An 18,196-nucleotide genomic window follows, 5' to 3' on the forward strand; every position below is an offset into this window, starting at 1 on the left:
CCCAGGGGGATGATGACCTGAAGGACACCGGCTTCCATCTCACCACCACCAATCAGGGGGCGTCCGCTGCCGGCCCTGGCTTCAGCCTCAAGTTCTAAGCTCCGCCTCAGGCCGTGGCACAGGAGACCCTGGCTGAGCCATAGCTTGGACACATGGGTGCCAAGGGGCTGGGGCGGCTCTCTCTCCAGGCAGCCAAGGAGCGCCGAGAGGATGGGGATGTCCAGAAGAGCCGGGAGCTTAGTTCTGAGAACTTGTGCGTTTTGTTCTCCGTTTGGTTTTTTTACATTTTGCTTTACTTGGGCTTGTAAATTTGTAGAATCCAAAGTCCGGCTTTCCTTGTGAAGCCAGCATGTCCTTACACTGCCTGACCCCCACTGGTCATGGCTCTGGCCATCGATGGGGCGGATTGGTCGTTCTGAAAGCTAATGACCGACACAGAGGGGCTGTTTGTGTGGACACTTGCCTTGGGGGGTCTCTGCTCTTCACTGTGACACCCAGAAACAAGTAGCTCGTTCACCCTCGTAACTAACCCAGCCATGCTGCTGAGAGAGCCGGGGGTCCTCAGGGCCCCCTGGACCCATCAGGATGATGGCTTTGATTTGGAACCACAGCTGGTGGTTCACACCTGTCAGGGCGCCCACTCCCTCATTGGTTCCCTGGGGAGGCACCTTCCACAGTGGGGTCCCCCAGTCACCCCAGCCCAGACATCAGCAGGAAGCCTTCAGGTTTTATACTCATCAGGAGTGTGAGTTTTCTAACAACCGGAGCCAGGCCCTGGGAGTAGGGCCAGGAGCCTGGTCTGATCCCAGTTCTGTACAAAGCTGAACATTGATGCAAACTTAGCCATAGTGAAGTTTTTGTATATTGAGATTGTCATAAATTTTAAAATATAGTAAAATATTCTTGGAGGAAAACACCTGTCCTGTTGTCCTTTAGTGGGTTTGAAGCAGACTCCTGGGGTGCCCTGTCCCTCTGGGCTGAGCTGGCAGTCAGGCATGCTGGCTCTGCAGTGACGGGCCTAGGGAGAGGCCTGAGCACACACAGACACACACCCCTGCCCCACTTCCTCCCCTTCCCTGAGCCAGAAGAGCAGTAGAGGACCTGGATAAGTGAGTAGGTAATGGGGACCCTGCTTTGGTAGCTTCCCAGCCAGGTAAGCCTCTCTGGGGACAGGAGGAGGGGCTTCAGGCCTCGAGTCTCCAGGCTATTCCTTCAGCCCAGCCAGACTCCCCACCAATACCAGCTGTGGGTCCCCGGAACTGTGAGACCTTTCCCGTGGGTTGGGCCCACCAAGGCCCTTTCCCCCAGGGGTAAAGCTCTCCACCCTGCCTCAGGACTCCTCTCCCCTCTTCCTGTAGATTGGTTTGGGAGTTTGGGAGTCCCGCCTCAGATGGGAGCCTAGGAAAATAACGCCCAGGAAGCCAGGAGTTGTTAATAAAAGCCAGATGTTTTTAGTAAAACCCACTTAAGGCCTCGGCTATGATGAGAATGTCTGGCCAGCACCAGCGCTCACCAAGAATGTGCTGGGAGTCTCGGGAGGGCCTCCGTGGAGTCCCCCGCCCGCAGCCCTCCAAGGCCTCCACGTGGCATGGCATCTGCTGACCTCTGCGGAGGCTGGGGGAGTGGCTTCCCCTGGAAGGCTCTCCCGCCCCTATATGGGAAAAGCCCAGCTTGTCTTGTTGGGAAAGTCGGGGGAGTGCTGCTTGTGAGAGAGCCACGGTCTGCAGAGTCGGCCCTCCCCACAGGCAGGCTGGGATGAAGTGTGTCCTAGCTGGGGGTACTGGGGACAGGAGGTGGGGGGGAGTTGGGGCCTCCCAGACATCAGATCTGGGTTTTCTTAACGGGCAGCTTCACCCCAGAGCTTTGCCTTTCAAGGGCCCTTGGCTGCCTGCAGCAGCAGCAGGCAGTCTGTGGGGACCCTGCAGCCCTCCTGGTCGGCCTGCACTCCTCCCTCCATGCCCTGTCTCCAAAGCCTGTTGGATTTCATTTCTGTTTGCAGCCGATCTTAGCCCTGCCCAGGCCGGTGGAGCCAGCCCTATAACACGTCTGCCCAGCAGACACGGGCCTCGAGGACTGCCCAGGGTCTCCCTGTCTCAGCCTCAAAAAGGGGAGGCAGAAACTGAACACAGGTAAAATGATTTATCAGCTGCTCTCCAAGCCCTCAGCCCCCCACACTGGGAGAGGAGTGAAGGGCAGAGAAGGTGGCCACCCTTCCAGACCCCGGCCCAGGCTCCTTGGGGTCTCTGGCCCAGGAGGTTTCTGCCTCCCACTCCCCCTGACCCCAGAGGCCCTTCAGGAGGGGCAGGTCTGCTCCCCAGCCTCCTCCTCATCCCTGGGCCATCAGTAATTCACCCGGATGCGCCAAGAATAGGTGGTGAGGACTCGGCCTCTCTTCTTGACGATACACGTGTAGGTGCCTTCGTTGATGGCATTGACGATGATGCTCATGTGGCCCTCGTTCAGGTCCAGGTAACCCGGGTACGAGTACTCCAAGAGCTCCCGGTCCTTGTACCAGCTTGGGGGCAAGAGGGGGGACTCATCAGAGCAAGGCTGCCCAGTTTACCCAGAAGTGGGGGCTCGGAGCCAGCCCAGCCTCCCCCAGAGCGCTCACTTAGTCGATGTGATCAGCCCTCCCACCCCGGGCCAAAACAACAACCCGGAGATGCCCACAGCTGCCCCCAGAGCTGCCCTGGGACCTGGCGGGTCTCACCCTGTGAAGGGCGGAGATTACGAGACAGAAGCAAATCCTGTTAAGTGGTAGGCCCAGGGACGGGAGTGTAGAAGGCTCAGGTCTTTCTGACTAGTCTCAAAGCCATGCTCTTTCTGAGCACCTGCTATGTGCTGGTCTGCACAGTAGGTGCTGGACAGGACTCCTTGAAATGCTTCGTATGTTCTATTGGAGGAGAGAAGTCCAAAACCTCCCTGGGAGAGGTTTTACCTTCATAAAATCCTTTAACGTTTACTATATCCTCTTGGGCAGGCACTGGGGTCATTATCTCGATTTTATAGAAGTGAGGAGCCATCAAGGTGGTCTGCCAAGATCCCCCTGGGGCCTTTGGCCAGAGGCAGGACTAGAACCCAGATCTTTGCTCTCTGTCTAGGATTCATGGGGTCCATCTGTGTTCTGGATCTGATCCACCCCCAGGACAGCGTGGCCTCTTGGATCTGCTCATGCCCTCCACCCTAGCCCGCCCCACAACCACTCACTAGACTTTGCCTTTCTTGTGAACAATCTTCTGGCCACAGCGGAAGGTGACGTTTCTGCCTTCAGCCACCAGCTTGGTTTTGGTCCTGGGGGGTGGTGGGGTGGCTGCCACGGTGGGGAAGGGGAACTCTGCCCATAGGACAAGAGATGTGGATGGTCAGAAACTCAGGGCCCTGGGAGCTTATCATTTGGGTCTTTTGGGGTCCAGATCTCCTCCAGGAAGTCCTCTGGGATTACACCGCCCACCAGACCTCCAGCATCAGGTCCCTTCCTTGCCCCATCCAGAACCAGTTAGGAAATTATTGGTTCTGTACCCAGAGCCCTAACAAGGATTTTTTGAACCCTGGGAATATTCTGTTGTGGAAGACTATGGAGGCATTGTCCCAGACCCTGCTGGCAACTCTGAATTCAGTGTAGGGCTCCTGCTGCCCCACGCCCCAGCTGGTCAGGGTGGCTGAGAATGGCCAATGTCCCCTGACTTCCTGATCTCCAGATTGAGGCCGGGAGGGGGGAAATGTGGCACGTAGGCGTGGAAAAGGGAAGCCCCACGGGAAGGGGCAGAACTCCCAAGGGCAGTGGCACATCACACAAGCCAGGAGAAGCTACCGAGGGGCTGCACCCCGGAAACTGGGGGCCCCCCGATGTGGCATCCCCTAGACACAGTCAGGGTTCTCCCTAGGGGAGGCTGGGGGTGCAGGGATAAAGCTCCAGGTCTGGAAGAACAAATTCAGACTCTGAGCTGCCTCAGTTTCCTTAATTGTCAAGTCAGGATAATAATAGCAGTTATTTTCCAGGGTTGTGAAGATCGAATGAGATATTTATGAAGCGCTTCCAAGAGTCCCTGACACAGAGTAGGTACTGAAATGCTTATTTCCTTCCTCTCCCTCCTTTCCTTTTTCTCTCTTTCCCTCCCTCCTTTGCTCCCTTCCTTCTGTCCACCCTCTTCCCTCCTTCCTTCCTCTGTCTATACCATTATGACAAACCCAAGTGCTGAGAGGAGGACCCCTCCAGAGCCCCACAGGATCTTGACTGGAGACCCATCGAATACAACATCATCACTTTACAGTTGAGGAAATTGAGGGAGGCTCAGGGAAAGTAATTTCTTGCCCAGGGTAGCATAGGACCATATGTGTCTAAAGTAGGATTTGAACCCAGGTCCCCTGACCTTAGAGCTAGTGCTCTTTTCCTGGTATTCTGCTGCCTCCAGGGTTCAGGAATGAGCCACAGATTTTCCCCCAACCCCACCTATCCCCTGCCTGATAGGAGACACCAGGCTGGGATCCATCCCAAGCCCAAGCACAGTTACCATAGCAGAAGTCACAGCTGTGGGGACAGAGTTTCTTCATGAACTTCTGGCGGGTATCACAGAAGCCCCTCCGTGCCCAGGACGGACACAAGGACAGCCTGTCCTGGCAGCCTGGGGGAAAGGAGGGCAACTAGCTAAGGGGCAGGAGCCTGGCCAGGGGATGCAGGGGCCCCAGGGAGTGCAGGAGCCCTGCCAGAGGATGCAGGGACCCCAGGGGATGCAGGGACCCCAGAGGATGAAGGAGCCCTGCCAGGGGATGGAGGAGCCCTGCCAGAGGATGCAGGGACCCCAGAGGATGCAGGAGCCCTGCCAGGGGATGGAGGGGCCCCAGGGAATGGAGGAGCCCTGCCAGGGGATGCAGGAGCCCTGCCAGGGGATGCAGGGGCCCCAGGGATGCAAGGGCCCTGCCAGGGGATGGAGGGACCCCAGGGATGCAGGAGCCCGGCCAGGGGATGGAGGGGCCCCAGGGGATGTAGGAGCCCTGCCAGGGGATGCAGGGGCCCCAGGGGATGCAAGGGCCCTGCCAGGGAATGCAGGGACCCCAGGGGATGCAGGAGTCCTGCCAGGGGATGCAAGGGCCCTGCCAGGGGATGCAGGGGCCCCAGGGATGCAGGGGCCCCAGGGATGCTAGCGAGCTCGCCAGAGTCGGGAGCAGCAGAAGGAGGGAGGAGAGCAACCAGGAGCCAGGCACAGCACAGGGCTAGGGGTGCAGAGTTAGAAATCAATCGCTCAATCAATCAGCATTTATTTAGCACTTGTGAGGAACTGGGCTGGGCTCAGAATGAAACAAGCCCTACCCACAAGGGGCTTACATACTAAAGGAGGAGACAAGTATATGCAAAAATCTATACAGCATAAATATATGTAGGTGTGCACAAGGCAGTTCGGGAGAGAAGGAGGGCCCTGACAGCTTCATGCAGAGAATCATCCTGGAGATGCACCCTAAAGGCAGGACTCTGATAATGCAAGGTAAGGAGGGTGCATTCCAGGCAGGGGGACCAGCCAGGGCAGACACAGAGATGGGGAAATGGAGTCTTGTGTGAGATCACAGAGTGAGGAAGGGAGTAATGAATGGGAACTAGGAGGAGCCAAGGCTGAGCCCGCAGAACTAGGCCCCTGGGGCCCGGCAGAGCACAAGAGTCGGGCATATGGGAGCTTCCCAGAACCGGCACTGGGGACCCAGCGACCAAGCGAGCTAAGACCAAACACACACAAGTAGGCCCGTAGAGACAGGAAGCATGCAGGACAGAGGACCAAGGAACAGGAGCACTGGGTCCAGGCATGCACTGGGATAAAGGTGCCAGGCTCCGAGTTAGGGTTTTTGACTTTTATCCTCTTCTTGTGAAATAACAGAGGATCCCTCAAGTCTATGGAGGAGGGGAGCCTCTGAACCCCCCACTCTCCCCAGAATGGGAACAGCTGCTCTGAAGGGGAGTCATCCTCCCTCTGCCAGGACGGGTGCCCAGGAGAGGTGGAGCTGGGAGGTCAGAGGAGCAGAGCCTGTGGCCAGGGAAGGCCCGGAGCGGCTGGATGTTGCTGACCCTGAGGGTCTGGATCCCTGGGATCACCGGGTTCTCCCTCCTCCCTGACCCAGGAGGAAACAAAGGCCCAGAAGAGGAAAGAGGCCAAGTGACCTAGCAGGCTGCCATACCCACCGTAGAGCCGATGAATGCCCCACATCTCGTCCTGGGAGATGGTCTTCTTCCCAGTCAGGGTGGCATTGATGTGCATCAGGGAATTAGGGTTCAGGGAGTGCATGAGGCCGAGGGCGTGGCCGATCTCATGGGCAGCAATGTGGACCAGGTCGGTGAGCCAGACACCTTGTGAGCAGCACAGAACCGCATTCCAGCCCAGGCACTGCTGCCTTTGTCTGGAGAGACATTCTCAGGGCCCAGGGACACCAGACCTTACTGAGCTCTCCCATCATCCCCAGCTCAGTCTGTAAAAGCCACCCTGGTCATCTCTATAAAGACTCTGACCCTTTCTCACCCCAGGACATTCCATGGCTCCCCAGTGCCTCAGAGAAAGCTCAGACTCAGCAGGCATTAAACCACCTCCACAGCCTGACTCCAACCTAACTTTGCAGCCTCATCTCCTCCTCTTTCTTTCTCATACATTCTGCTTTCAATCAAGTCAGATTTCTAACCTTCTCTGGAATATGTTCTTTCCCTCCTCAACACCCTTGCTTATCTCATTCCCCTGGCCTGGAATGCCCTCCTTACCTTCACCTACCCATCCTACTCAACCTTCAAGGCCAGAGGAGTAGAAAAATCCCTGGATTTGAAATCAGAAGATCCCAGTCTGCCTCCTAGCTCTGCTACTTACAATCTATATGACCTCGGGCAAATCATTTTTCTCTGGGCCTGTTTCCTCCTCTGTAAAATGAAGTTCAATTTGATCAAAGGTTCTTAACCTGGACTCCATAAACTTAAAAAAAAAAAAAAGGTATATTTCAATATCGCTAGATACTTTTGAAAGCCTATCTGTTTTATTTTATGCATTTGAAAATGTTGCATAGGGCTTCCCAGACCGCCAAAGGCTCCCTGATGGGTAAGGGCTAAGAATCTCTGCATTTAATAATCCCATCCTTCCCTAATCTGTGCCCCCCACCCCACCTCCTTCACCCACATGTCTCCTCCATCTGAGATCCCACAGTATTTGCTTTTTGGTACATATCTTGGGCTCCTGGAAGGCAGGGACTGTATCTTTTTAGCTTGTATCCCCAGAAATGGGCACCGTGCTGAGAACATAGTAGGCGCTTAATAAATGTTTCTGGAATCCTGCTTTTTATTGTGAACAACTGTGTCTGTGTCTCAGTTACTTAGGAGACTATAAGCTCTCTGAGGGTAGGGATTATGATTTAGCTAAACTTTGTGTTACCTCTAATGCCTCGAATAGAATTCTGCACTTAGAAGATATTTAATGAATGTTAAGTAAATGTATGGATGGATAGATGGACAGATGGATGAATGTCTGCCTGACTAGATGATTGGGTGAATGGAAGGATGAATGGATGAACAGATGAACGGATGGATGGATGGACGGATGGACGGATGGCTAGATGGATGGATGGATGAATGGACAGATGGATGGATGGATGGATGGATGGATGGATGGATGGATGGATGGATGGATGGATGGATGGATGGATGGATGGATAGATGGACAAATGGAAGGGTGGATGAATGGAAGGGTGGGTGGATGGATGGACGGACGGATGGATGAACAGATATGTGAATGTCTGCCTGACTATATGAACAGATGGGGGTGAATGGGTGGATGAGTGGATGGATAAATGGACAGATGGATGGAAGGGAGGAAGAATGAATGAAGCCACATGCTATTCCCATGCCTCTTAGGTTCCTGCTCAGAGATCCCTCTAGGGAAGGGTTCTTAACCTGTTTGTGTCATGAACCCCTTTTGGCACTGAAGTCTATGGATCCTCTCCCTTCTGAAAATAATGTTTTTAAATGCATAAAACAAAATATATAGAATTACAAAGGAAACCAAATTATATTGAAATATAGTTATTGGAATATTTTTACAAAACTTCACAGACCCCAGCTTAAGCTCTATCCTTTGTCACTCTTTCCCAGCTTCCACCTCCTCTAACCTCTGACAGCCACTTTCCCCAGCCCTTGTCCTGCCCACCTCCCCTTTAAGGCTGAGATTACCCCTGGTCTAGCGCCTGCTGGGTAATGGATCCTTCTTCCCTCCAGCCGCCCATGGGAACCCTTTCCCCTTCTGAATTCTTCCCAGATCCATCAGAGCAGAGAGGCTGGCTTTACCGCGCCCCCCACCAGCTTCTCTGCTCACTCTGACTCCTGGGGGGGCCGCTCTTCTGCAGCAACCCTATGCTTTCCTCCCATCCAGGTTCCTCTATATTCCCCTTCTGTCGTCTGTCTGATCTGGATGCACGTCTGACCTATACACACGTGTCCTGAGCATGCGCTCTCTCCTGTCCTAGACACATGGATCTGTCCTGTACACATCTGCTGACCTGAACACACGTGTCTGTCCCACACGCATGCCTGACCTGGACATGTTTGCACATACATCTGTTCTGTACATGTCTGACCCAAACGGCTGTTTGTTCTGAGAATGTTTCTGTTCTAGACACCTAGGAGAGGGTCTGGGTGGGGTAAACAATGCAGGACTTTTAAGGGAAGTTCCCGGCAAAGCCCAGACTCCTTGGCAGCTCCTCAGAGAGGTCTTGAGCTATATCAGACCTCCAGGTTCCTTGCTCCTGACTTCAGTCTCCCCTTGCCCCAATCCCTTATCTTAGGGCTCCCCCAGGACCGTGGCCCCAGGGCTGGAGAAAGGGGTGTCTGTGGATGGCTTCTCTGAGCTCGCTGCCAGCTAAACCGCCCGGATCTGAGGCATCAGGGAGCCAGATGGGGTGGGGGCAGGGGCTGGGGGGCGGGGGGAAGCCCGAGCTGCCGAGACCACCTCAGAAGGCCCAGCTTGCTCCTCTCCCAGTCCTGCTGATTCTGGCCTGACCACAGGGAAGCTGATGGTGGGTTCCTGGTAACTGAGGAGGTGACTTCGGCCCCTAGGAATGTGAGCCCTAGCTGGGAGGCTGGGGTGGGGGTAAGGGGCCCCAGAGTGGAGGACTGAGGGGCTAGAGGGACAGATAATGGGAGATGGAGGGCAAAGGGATGGAGGAAGGATCAGGGAATCGGGGACTGGGGAGAGGGAAGGAGGAGGCGAGATGAGGACAGAGCGGGCCTTCTCCCCTTACCTTTTTTCCAGCTGAAGCGGGTCTCACCCACAATCCAGTATTCACTGTCATCAAAGTGGATCTCCCCATTGGGGGGAAAGAAGGCGTGGGCCAACTCCCCGGTGGTCCCGTCAAAGCATCTGTGCACCAGTGAGCGCAGACAGTCCGTGTGGTTGATGGGATAGAAACCTGAGGACCAGGGGCCAGCCAACTGGGAGGAGTGTAGGACCCAGGAGGTCCCCGAGAGGAGGAGGTCTGCCTCCCTCTCTACCCCTCTTCCCCCTCCGAGCCTCAGTTTCCTCAGGCAACCTTGCCTTGCCTGATATCCAGCAGACCTCAGGGTCTTGAAACCACAGTGATAGTAACAATATCCCAATCCTTTCACTCCATTAGAGAAAGAAATCATTTTATGGAACAGTCCAAGTTAAACACAAAAAAGCATAGGAGGGCAGTTAGCCACTTGTCCAAGGGCCATGTCTAGCTGAATTCCATTGAGAGAAAGGCGAGAAGGAGAGAATAATGATCACCAGATTGACAGCTGAAATTCTGTAGAATTTTAGGGCTTGCAAAGCGCCCTTCCAGGCACTGTCTCCTTGGAGCCTCTCAATGACCTGTGAGGCTCATGGTACACGAGTTATCACACCCACTTTACAGATGGGGAAACTAAGGCACAGAGAAATGAAGTGATTTTCCCAGCATCACGCAGCTAATAACGGAGGCAAGATTCAAACCCAGGTCCTGTTGACCCCAGGGGTGGGGACATGGGTGTGTGCGCACTCTCTCTCTCACACACACACACACACTTACACACATGCACACACATACTCACACACGTCCTCAGAATCTGGTACACACATGGTCACAGCGCCTTACCTATCTTCAGGTCACTGGGCAGGTCTGGGGCTACCTCCCTGAAGGTGAAGGGGGACACATCGCTCCACATTCGGAAGGCAGCAACCAGACCCCTCCGAGTCTCACTGCGATTGATGAGGTTTCGGGGATAGGACAAGATCCTGGGGTGGGTGGGAGAAGGGGATCAGAGGTGAACCCTTTCCTGCCCCACCCCTTATTCCCACCCCCTTCCCGACCCTCAGACTGTACTTGTAGGTGAGGTTGAAGTGGTCCCAGTGAAGCCGGGATGGGGTGATGGTGTAGCGTTTTGGGCGGGTTTTAGGGGACAAGGAGCGTTCCAGGGGGGTCTGGGGACCACCGAGGCTGAGGGGGCCAGGCAAGCTGACATCTTCCTTAAAGAGAACAGAGTCAGAGGAGGCGGCCCTGGGCTGGTCCCCAGGGAGCTTGGGGACATTCTTCTCGCCTGGAATCACCAACACCCACCCTCCCTTGTCCCCTCCCCCATTAGCCAGCAATCTGGGAGCCTTGTCTGCTGACCGGAGCCAAGCAGACAGACAGATGGAGCCAGGTCAAACACAAAGATTCAGGGGAGAAAGGACAGACAGCCGGGGAGCGGACCCAAGGACAGGGGCAGAGGCAGAGACCGGAGTAGTCCAGAGATGGGGAGGGGACCACATTATTATGAGCCTGCTATGTGCTCGGCATTAAATGCTTTGCAAGGATCATTTCATTTGAACACACAGGACAATGGGCCAGACAAACCTGGCTGCCGGGACAGACAGAACACACACACATTCAGAGATCGCTCTCAGAGAGAAAAAGTCCTAGACAAGAGACAGAGACAGGCCAGCTGACAGAAAGTGGGGTGTTCTCCATTCTCACCTGAGTCTCTCTGGCTCTGGGGTCAGCTGTGTCCTTCAGGGTCACCAGCAGAGCCAGGGCAGGAAGGAGGCAGAGAAGACCTAGGAGGGCTCTGGAGGGGGACATCCTGGCTGCCCCCTCAGGGGGCTCTGCTGAGGGACTCACTCCAGGCCCCATGCTATCTCGGGCCCAAAGCTGGGGTGAAGGTCTCACTCAGGCTGCATGGACAGGGCTGGGGCCAGGCTGGGCCAGGCCAGGCTGGGGGACTGGGCTGGGGGGGAGCGGCGGCCCCTGCCGTCCAGGCCCGCGGAGCTGAGCCGCCAGCCTCACGAGCTCCTGCCCCGAACAGACTCGAGTGTGCACACCAGCCAAGAGCGAGATCACGTTACTTGGCCGGGCCAGGCGGGAGCTGGAGCTGGAGCCTGGAGGAGGGAGAAGGGGCTGGAGGAGGAGAAGGAGGCTGTTAAGGAGAAACAGCTGGGCCCAGGGTCAGCTCCTCCTGCTCAGCAGCTGTGGGGACAGGATGAGGAAAGAGGGAAGGCTGAGGGTGGGGAGAGGGGGGGACATTTGTACAAAAGCTCTCAGCACCCTCTTCCCCAAACACCAGTTTCTGAACTAGTCTGTTCAGAAACCTCACTCACTACAGGAACAAAGTCCAAACTTTTCATCCTGGCATTCAATGCCCTCCAGTCTTCCCTGCCTTGTCTTATAGGTGATCATAGTGTTTAGAGTAGAAGATACCTTCAAAATCCTCTGATCCAAATCCCTCATTTAAAAAATTTTTTTTTTGCTTTTTGGAGGGCAACTGGGGTTAAGTGACTTGCCCAAGGTCACACGGTTAGTTTTTGTGTTGTGTCTGAGGCCAGATTTGAACTCAGGTCCTCCTGACTCCAGAGCCTATTCACTATGCCACCTAGCCTCCCCCAAAATCCCTCATTTTTAAAATTAAACTTTATTTTCAAACAAAGATCAGTTTTCTCTACCTGCCACTTCCTTCCCACTGGCCAAAGCCCCTGTTACAAACATGTGTAGTCTAGTAAAATCAATTCTCACATTACCCATGTCCAAAAAGAAATAATGGCTCAATCTGCCCTCCAAGTCCATCTCCCCTCAGTTAGGAAATGGGCAGCATGTTTCATCATGAGTCCTGGGGAATTGGGGCTGATCATTGTGTTCATCAGAATTCCTAAGTCTTTCAGAGTTAATTACCTTTAAAATATTGCTGTTACTACATAAATTGTTCTCCCTGTTCTGCTCACTTCACCTTGCATCAGTTCATCTAAGTCTTCCCAGGTTTCTCTGAAACATCCCCTTCACCATTTCTTACACCATCATAACATTCCATCACAATCATATGCCATAACTTGTTTGGCTATCCCCAGCCATCCTCTCATTTTCCAATTCTTTACCACTCCAAAAAGAGCTGCTATAAATATTCTTGTGTGTATGGGTCTTTTTCCTCTGTCTTTGATCTTTTGAGGATAAAATATCTAGTCATGGTATTACTGGGTCAGAGTGTTTGCATGGTTTAATAACTTTTGGGGCATAGTTCCAAATTGCTTTCAAAAATGACTGGACCATGTGTTTTCTTTTGCAATATGAGTAATATGGAAATATATTTTGCATGATTGCACATGTATAATCTATATCAAATTGCTTGCCTTCTTAAGAGGGACGGAGGGAGAGCATTTGGAACTCAAAAAAAATCTAATGTTAAAGTTGTTTTAACATGTAATTGGAAAAATATAATATAAAAATTTTCACATTAAAAAAAAAAAGAAAAAATTTCTTCCTTGGCTTTCTGGTTACAAGCTTCAGGAAAAAAAAGAAAAAAAACAGAATGGCCGGATCAGTTTATAGCTCTACCAACATTGTAGTAATGTACCTGTTTTCCCACATCCACTCCAGCATCTGTCATTTTCCCTTTTTTGTCCACTTTGCCAATCTAATGGGTGTGAGGTGGAACCTGACAGTTGTTTTCCTTTGCATCTCTTTAATGATTAGTGAGTGAATAAGAATTTTTATATGGCTATAGATAGCTTGGATTTCTGTCTCTAAAAACCACCTGTTCATATTATTTGACCATTTATTGATTGGGGAACGACTTTAAATTTTTTTTTTTTTACTTTTGGCTTTTCGGAGGGGGGAAGGCAGGGCAATTGGGGTTAAGTGACTTGCCTAAGGTCACACAGCTGGTAAGTGTTAAGCGTCTGAGGCTGGATTTGAACTCAGGTCCTCCTGACTCCAGGGCTGGTGCTCTATTCACTGCACCACCTAGCTGCCCCTTGGGGAATGGCTTTTATTTGCAAAAATTTAAATCAGTTCCTTTTACATCTTAGAAACAAGAACTTTATCAGAGAAAATTGCTGCAAAGATTCAGCACCGCCCCCCTCTATCTACCTAATTCTCTATAATTTTAGCTGCTTTGGTTTAGTTTGTACAAAAACTTTGAAAATTTTAAAGTAATCAAAACTTTTATCTCCTGTGCCCCTCTTTTCCTGGTCACAGACTCTTTTCCCCATCCATAGATCTGACAGGTAATTCTCCCTTGCTGGTCTCCTTCATTTTTGATGTCACCTTTTACAGTTAATGCATTTGGATCTTCCTCATTTTATGGAGGAGGAAATGAAGGTCCAGAGAAGGACTTGTCTAAGGTCACCTAGTGGATTAGCAGCAGAGCTAAATTCGAACCCCGGTTTTCATCGCCAGTTGTTCCCATCTATATGAGTGTGCTGGACCCAGGAATCAGGAAGTGATGAGTTCAAATCCAGACTCAGACACTTGCTAGCAGTGTGACCCTTGGGCAAATCACTTAAACCTCCACTTGCCTCAGTTTACTCAACTGTAAAAATAAATAGCATTTTCCTTGCAGGGCTGTTGGTGAGGATCAAATGAGATTGTATTTGGAAAAGTCCTTAGCACAGTGCCTGACACACAGTAGGGGCTATGGAAATGCTTCTTTCCTCCCCTTCCTTTCCTCTATGTATCCATTGCCCTACCCAGGGCCAGTCTCAATGCCACATTTACCCTGATTCTGGGCTCTGCTCCACCCTACCCCAGTTCTGCCTCCTGAAATCCAGAAAGCCTTCCTGGATCTCTCCGGCCGTAACTCTCGGTGCTGTGTTTATCACAGCTGGGGCTTGTCATGGAGGGGGTCACTCATTCTCTCAGAACACAGTTTGGGTGCCCCTCAGGGCAAGGACACACAGTCCCAGACACTGGGGATAGGGCTGACCACCCAAGCAGGTAGAATGTAATCCTGTCTTCATCTCCCGGCATTCACCGAAGAGCCCGGAACACAGCATAGGTGCTTAATAAATCCTTGTTGAGTGAATGTTTGATAAATGCCCCAACAAATGGAATGGATGTATTTGTGGCCTCTCGGCTACGTGTAAATGAGCGAATTTATTGTGACTGAATGATGGATGGGCTAGTGAAAGAATGAACATTTGCAAATAAATGACTGTGTATGAGACATGAATTAATTGGGAATAAGTGAATATGAGGGAAGGACTGGATGTGTGTGAGTTATGAATGAATCCATGTGTAATACAATGAATAAATGAATGAAACCCAGTGGGAAGGCAGCACCCACCCATTCTCATGTCCCAAGGGACTGGAAATTACTTGGAAGGGTCTGAAGCAACCTTCTTGGCTGCACCCGCCTTCCACCGAGAGGACAATGGGCTTTGCAGGTGAAGAAGCAGCCTCTGCAGGCCCCCAAACCATCCCTGTAGGGCCTTCTGTTAGAGCCCCAGTCAGTCTTGGACCTAAAGAAGCCTGCCCTGCCTCTGTTCCTCTTGTCTAGGTGCAAGCAGGACAGGGCTGGGGAATGGTCTGGTTGGCCCATCCATCTGAAGCAGAAAGGCCAGTAGAGATTCTTGGAAAGTATGGTTCTTTCCCTGCCTCCAGCCGCCGCCCCGCACTCTTGGCTGGGTCGGATTCCCCTGGAGCTGGTCCCTCCTTCCCTTTCCAAGACCAAATATTTGCTCAGGATGTGGCTTGTGAGGCCAGGGCAGGCTGTTACCAAGACACAAGGCTCCCCCAGCCTGCTTGTGGGGTGGGAGGAGGGAGAAGGGAGAAGGCGAGGACGGACCCTGGCCTGGAAACAACAAAGACCCTTGCACCTTACTGCCCAAGGGAAGCTTCCTGGACTATCAGGTTGAGCTCCCCCAGGGGAGGCTCTGTCTGGGTAGAGACCCAGACTGGCCATCTGGCCAGCCCCAACATAAGGGCCCTAGATGGGCAAGGGAAAGCAGACGAAATGTAGGTACAGGAGGACGAGGAGGGGCCGAGCGGTTACCTTAGGATAGGCGTTCTGGGTCTTTGAGTTTCCAGGTCTGGGAAGTTGAATGGGAGAAAAGTACATCTTTACTTTTACCAGCTTCTAACTTGGTCCACCCATTGTCTTCACTAGATGCCAGAGCAGTCCCTGCCCCCTAAAAGGTCCTGAGTGTCTGCCTTAGCAGGAGACAGAAGGGGTGAGGTGAGGTGGAGAAGGGAGGGGAGACCAAGAGGGAGAGTGAAGACAAGGATGAAGTCTGAGGAGGGTGGAAAGCCTTGGCCTTTCATTCCCTCTTTCCTTTGCTCGATTTTTCCAGGGTCAAGGGAAAAAGGAGGTGTGAATGGGGAGAGAGGCAGGGAAAGGGGAGAATGGGTCATAATCTCAGCCTGGCCTAGGGGATAGAGGCAGGACAAAAGACCCTTACTAGCTAGGTGGCCCCAGGCCTAAGTGAAATAAGAATTGTCCTTTGTCCTTCATTCTCCAAAGAGGACCATGACATCAGGGAGGTGATGCCCTGACATGCAAGTGAATTGGGTTGAAGTGAGACAGTGAGACAGGGCTGTGCCTCACGCTCCTGCAGAGCCAGCTGGGTCCAGTGGCCAGACATAGATCAGGACGACCGGAGATGGCCCTGCGCGCCGTGGGGGACCTTGGCCCTTTCAAGCCAAGGTCTTTAACAGATCTCAGTTTGACTGAGGCAGCACCCATTCAGTGATTAAGATTAAGAATTGAGCCAGGGAAAGACCTCTTTACCTAGTCAAAAATTAAAAATAAATTAAAAAGAATTGATCTGGGAGAAGACCCTCAGAGTTTCTGGCCAAAACAGAAACAACTGCTACTTAAATTCTTTCTGGGCCCATCAGGACCCAAACAACACCCAAGTAGGGCTTGGTGTGAACATTTTCATCTCTGAAAATGGGTACATAACAGCGCAGGGCTGTTTTACAAACATGGGCTATAGCAAGGTTAGCTGGAGACAGGAGCTGCCCTATCAGACAAAGCCCAGGCGTTATCCGACTCCAGGATGGTCAGGGAAAGTTGGCCCTACAGAAGGTGGGGGGCAGGGCACTCAGGAACTCTGGGGGCCTAGGGCACAGTTCTAGATGGGTTCTTCTCCATCTCTCCTCCCCTTCTCTAGCCCCGGAAGGGCAGATCATCTCTGAGAAGTGTGTCCAGCCCAGTCCTAAGCTCGGGCTCTCTCCCCACCCTCCCCATTGCCCTTTTCCCATCTGGCATTTCCTGCTGTGGGTCCCTCATCTCCTTTGGACCCTTGCCTCTAGAAATGAGGGTCCATCCATGGCAGTTAGGGGAGGGTTTCTGAAGCAAAGTGGCTGCTGTTCAGACATAGTTTGCACAAGGGATACAGATCATTGTGTCAGGAAGGCCTGAGTGACCCCAGAGACACTAGCTGTGTGATACCGGGCAAGTAACTGAGGCCTGCCTCAGTTTCCTCACCTGCAAAATAGGTATAACAACCCCTGCCTCACATTGAAGGATAAGCTGCTCAGTGCAAGCCGGGTATACGGTAGGCGCTATGTAAATGATTATTCCCTTGCCCTTTGTGGTTCAGTCTTCTGACTCATGACCCCATTTGGGGTTTTTGTGGCAGATACCAGAGTGGTTTGTCATCTTCTCCAGGTCATTTTATGGATGAGGCAACAGGCAAACAAGGTGAAATGACTTGCCCAGGGTCACACAGCTAGTGTCTGAGGCTAGATTCGAACTCAGGCTTTCCTGACTCCAGACCTAGCTGGCCCATCCCTTAAAGTGACTAAGATCACACTGGGAATGAAAAGCAGTCAGGATTTGAACCCAAGACTCCAGAGTCAGTGTCCTTTCCTCTCCACAAGACTGCCTCTGGGACACCAAAAATGTGCAGGGAGGTGATGGTCTGACTCATCTCCCGTTTCCCTTCAGGGTAACCTGGCCTGCAACATCTCCCCTCGCCCTCCACTTCCCAGAAGCAGCGGCTCCCATCCAGGCGGCTCGGGGCCTCCTACAGGCAGTCTGCCCTCATGCCGCCTCTCTCCCCTCCAAGTCGCTAAAGTTCTCTCCTTCCTCGGATCTCATCGATTTCTGTGCTTTCAGAGACCTCAGTCCCTTGTTGCAGAAAATGCCTGATGGGGACCCACCCTCAGCCAATGCAGACCTGAGCCTGATCCGACCTTGGTTACAGTCGGGACAGGCCAGCCTCAACCAGATGTAGGTCTAGAACTCAGAACCTGCCTCTGGGTGGGCCTCTCACCAAGGGTGCCACTATCTGTTGAAGAGGACCCTCTTCCCCAGAAGGAAAGATGCTGAAGGGCAAGACACCACCCAGCAGGCCCAGATCTGGGTGGAGGTCAGGGTTCTGGGGGTGGGGAGGGGCAGGTCTCCAAAGCCACCCGGCCAAGGGAGATCCTGCCTACACAGCCACCCTCCGGCCCCAGGGCACGTGCCAAGGTCCTCATCCCCGGCAAATTGTCTTACGGGAAGGAGATAAACATGCCCACGAAACTCTATGGGGGCGTGTGCGGGTACCGGAGCCTGAAGGCCCCACTTCTCTGCGCTGGGCCCCAGAGGCAGTTAGACCATAGAGAGGCCAGGGTCCTTCCAGCTCCTGGGTCCTGTGTGAGCTTCCTCTAGGGGCCAGATTCAGGAGCCAGGTTTCAGGCCAAGGGACAGGGCCCTAGGGATGTGCAGGGGACAGCTGGGGGAGCTAGGCACAGACAGTGGAGGGCCCCAAACGTCCGGGAAGTCAGACTAACTGGTCTAGGAGGGACAATCAATGCAGAACACGAAGAAGAATAAACCAGCAGTTGTTGACAGAACGATGAGATGTGGCTGGGAGGCCAGGCCTGCAACAGCAGGATGACATTTCCCACAGGAGCTGGCTCCATGGAGGCCCAGGCCCCGAACAATGGTACCGCTGGGGCCATGGGAAGCCCAGAGGCCTCTGGACAGCGAGCCAGGGCCTGGGAGCTGGAG

At 53.0% G+C, this 18,196-nt stretch overlaps 2 protein-coding genes across 11 annotated transcripts in view; one reads left to right on the top strand and one right to left on the bottom strand.

Moving 5' to 3' along the window:
* Positions 1 to 914, top strand: part of LOC138154275 (cyclin-dependent kinase 11B) — a 41,029-nt gene extending 40,115 nt beyond the window's left edge. For all 9 annotated transcript variants that reach the window (XM_069078873.1, XM_069078874.1, XM_069078877.1 and 6 more), the window contains one exon: positions 6 to 914. In XM_069078873.1, the coding sequence (XP_068934974.1) occupies positions 6 to 98 (93 nt within the window). In that variant the 3' untranslated portion in view covers positions 99 to 914. The remainder of the gene's footprint in view (positions 1 to 5) is intronic.
* A 1,206-nt stretch (positions 915 to 2,120) lies between these two features.
* MMP23B (matrix metallopeptidase 23B) lies at positions 2,121 to 11,343 on the bottom strand. Of its 2 annotated transcripts, none has more exons than XM_069078883.1 (8): positions 10,966 to 11,343; positions 10,333 to 10,475; positions 10,105 to 10,244; positions 9,253 to 9,420; positions 6,167 to 6,394; positions 4,512 to 4,622; positions 3,208 to 3,334; positions 2,121 to 2,515 (listed from the first exon to the last, which is right to left on the bottom strand). In XM_069078883.1, the coding sequence occupies exons 1-8, from the start codon at positions 11,119 to 11,121 to the stop codon at positions 2,341 to 2,343; spliced, it is 1,248 nt and encodes a 415-aa protein (XP_068934984.1). In that variant the 5' UTR covers positions 11,122 to 11,343; the 3' UTR covers positions 2,121 to 2,340. The 2 variants fall into 2 exon arrangements, with proteins under 2 accessions (XP_068934984.1, XP_068934985.1); XM_069078884.1 differs by having other exon boundaries at positions 6,167 to 6,331; positions 10,966 to 11,339.
* Positions 11,344 to 18,196: the final 6,853 nt, after the last annotated feature.

Source organism: Petaurus breviceps, unplaced genomic scaffold (assembly GCF_028583685.1).
Source record: "Petaurus breviceps papuanus isolate PSGF00001 unplaced genomic scaffold, PetGlider_PUasm1.0 91041, whole genome shotgun sequence".
In the NCBI taxonomy this organism is placed as follows: Eukaryota; Metazoa; Chordata; class Mammalia; order Diprotodontia; family Petauridae; genus Petaurus; species Petaurus breviceps.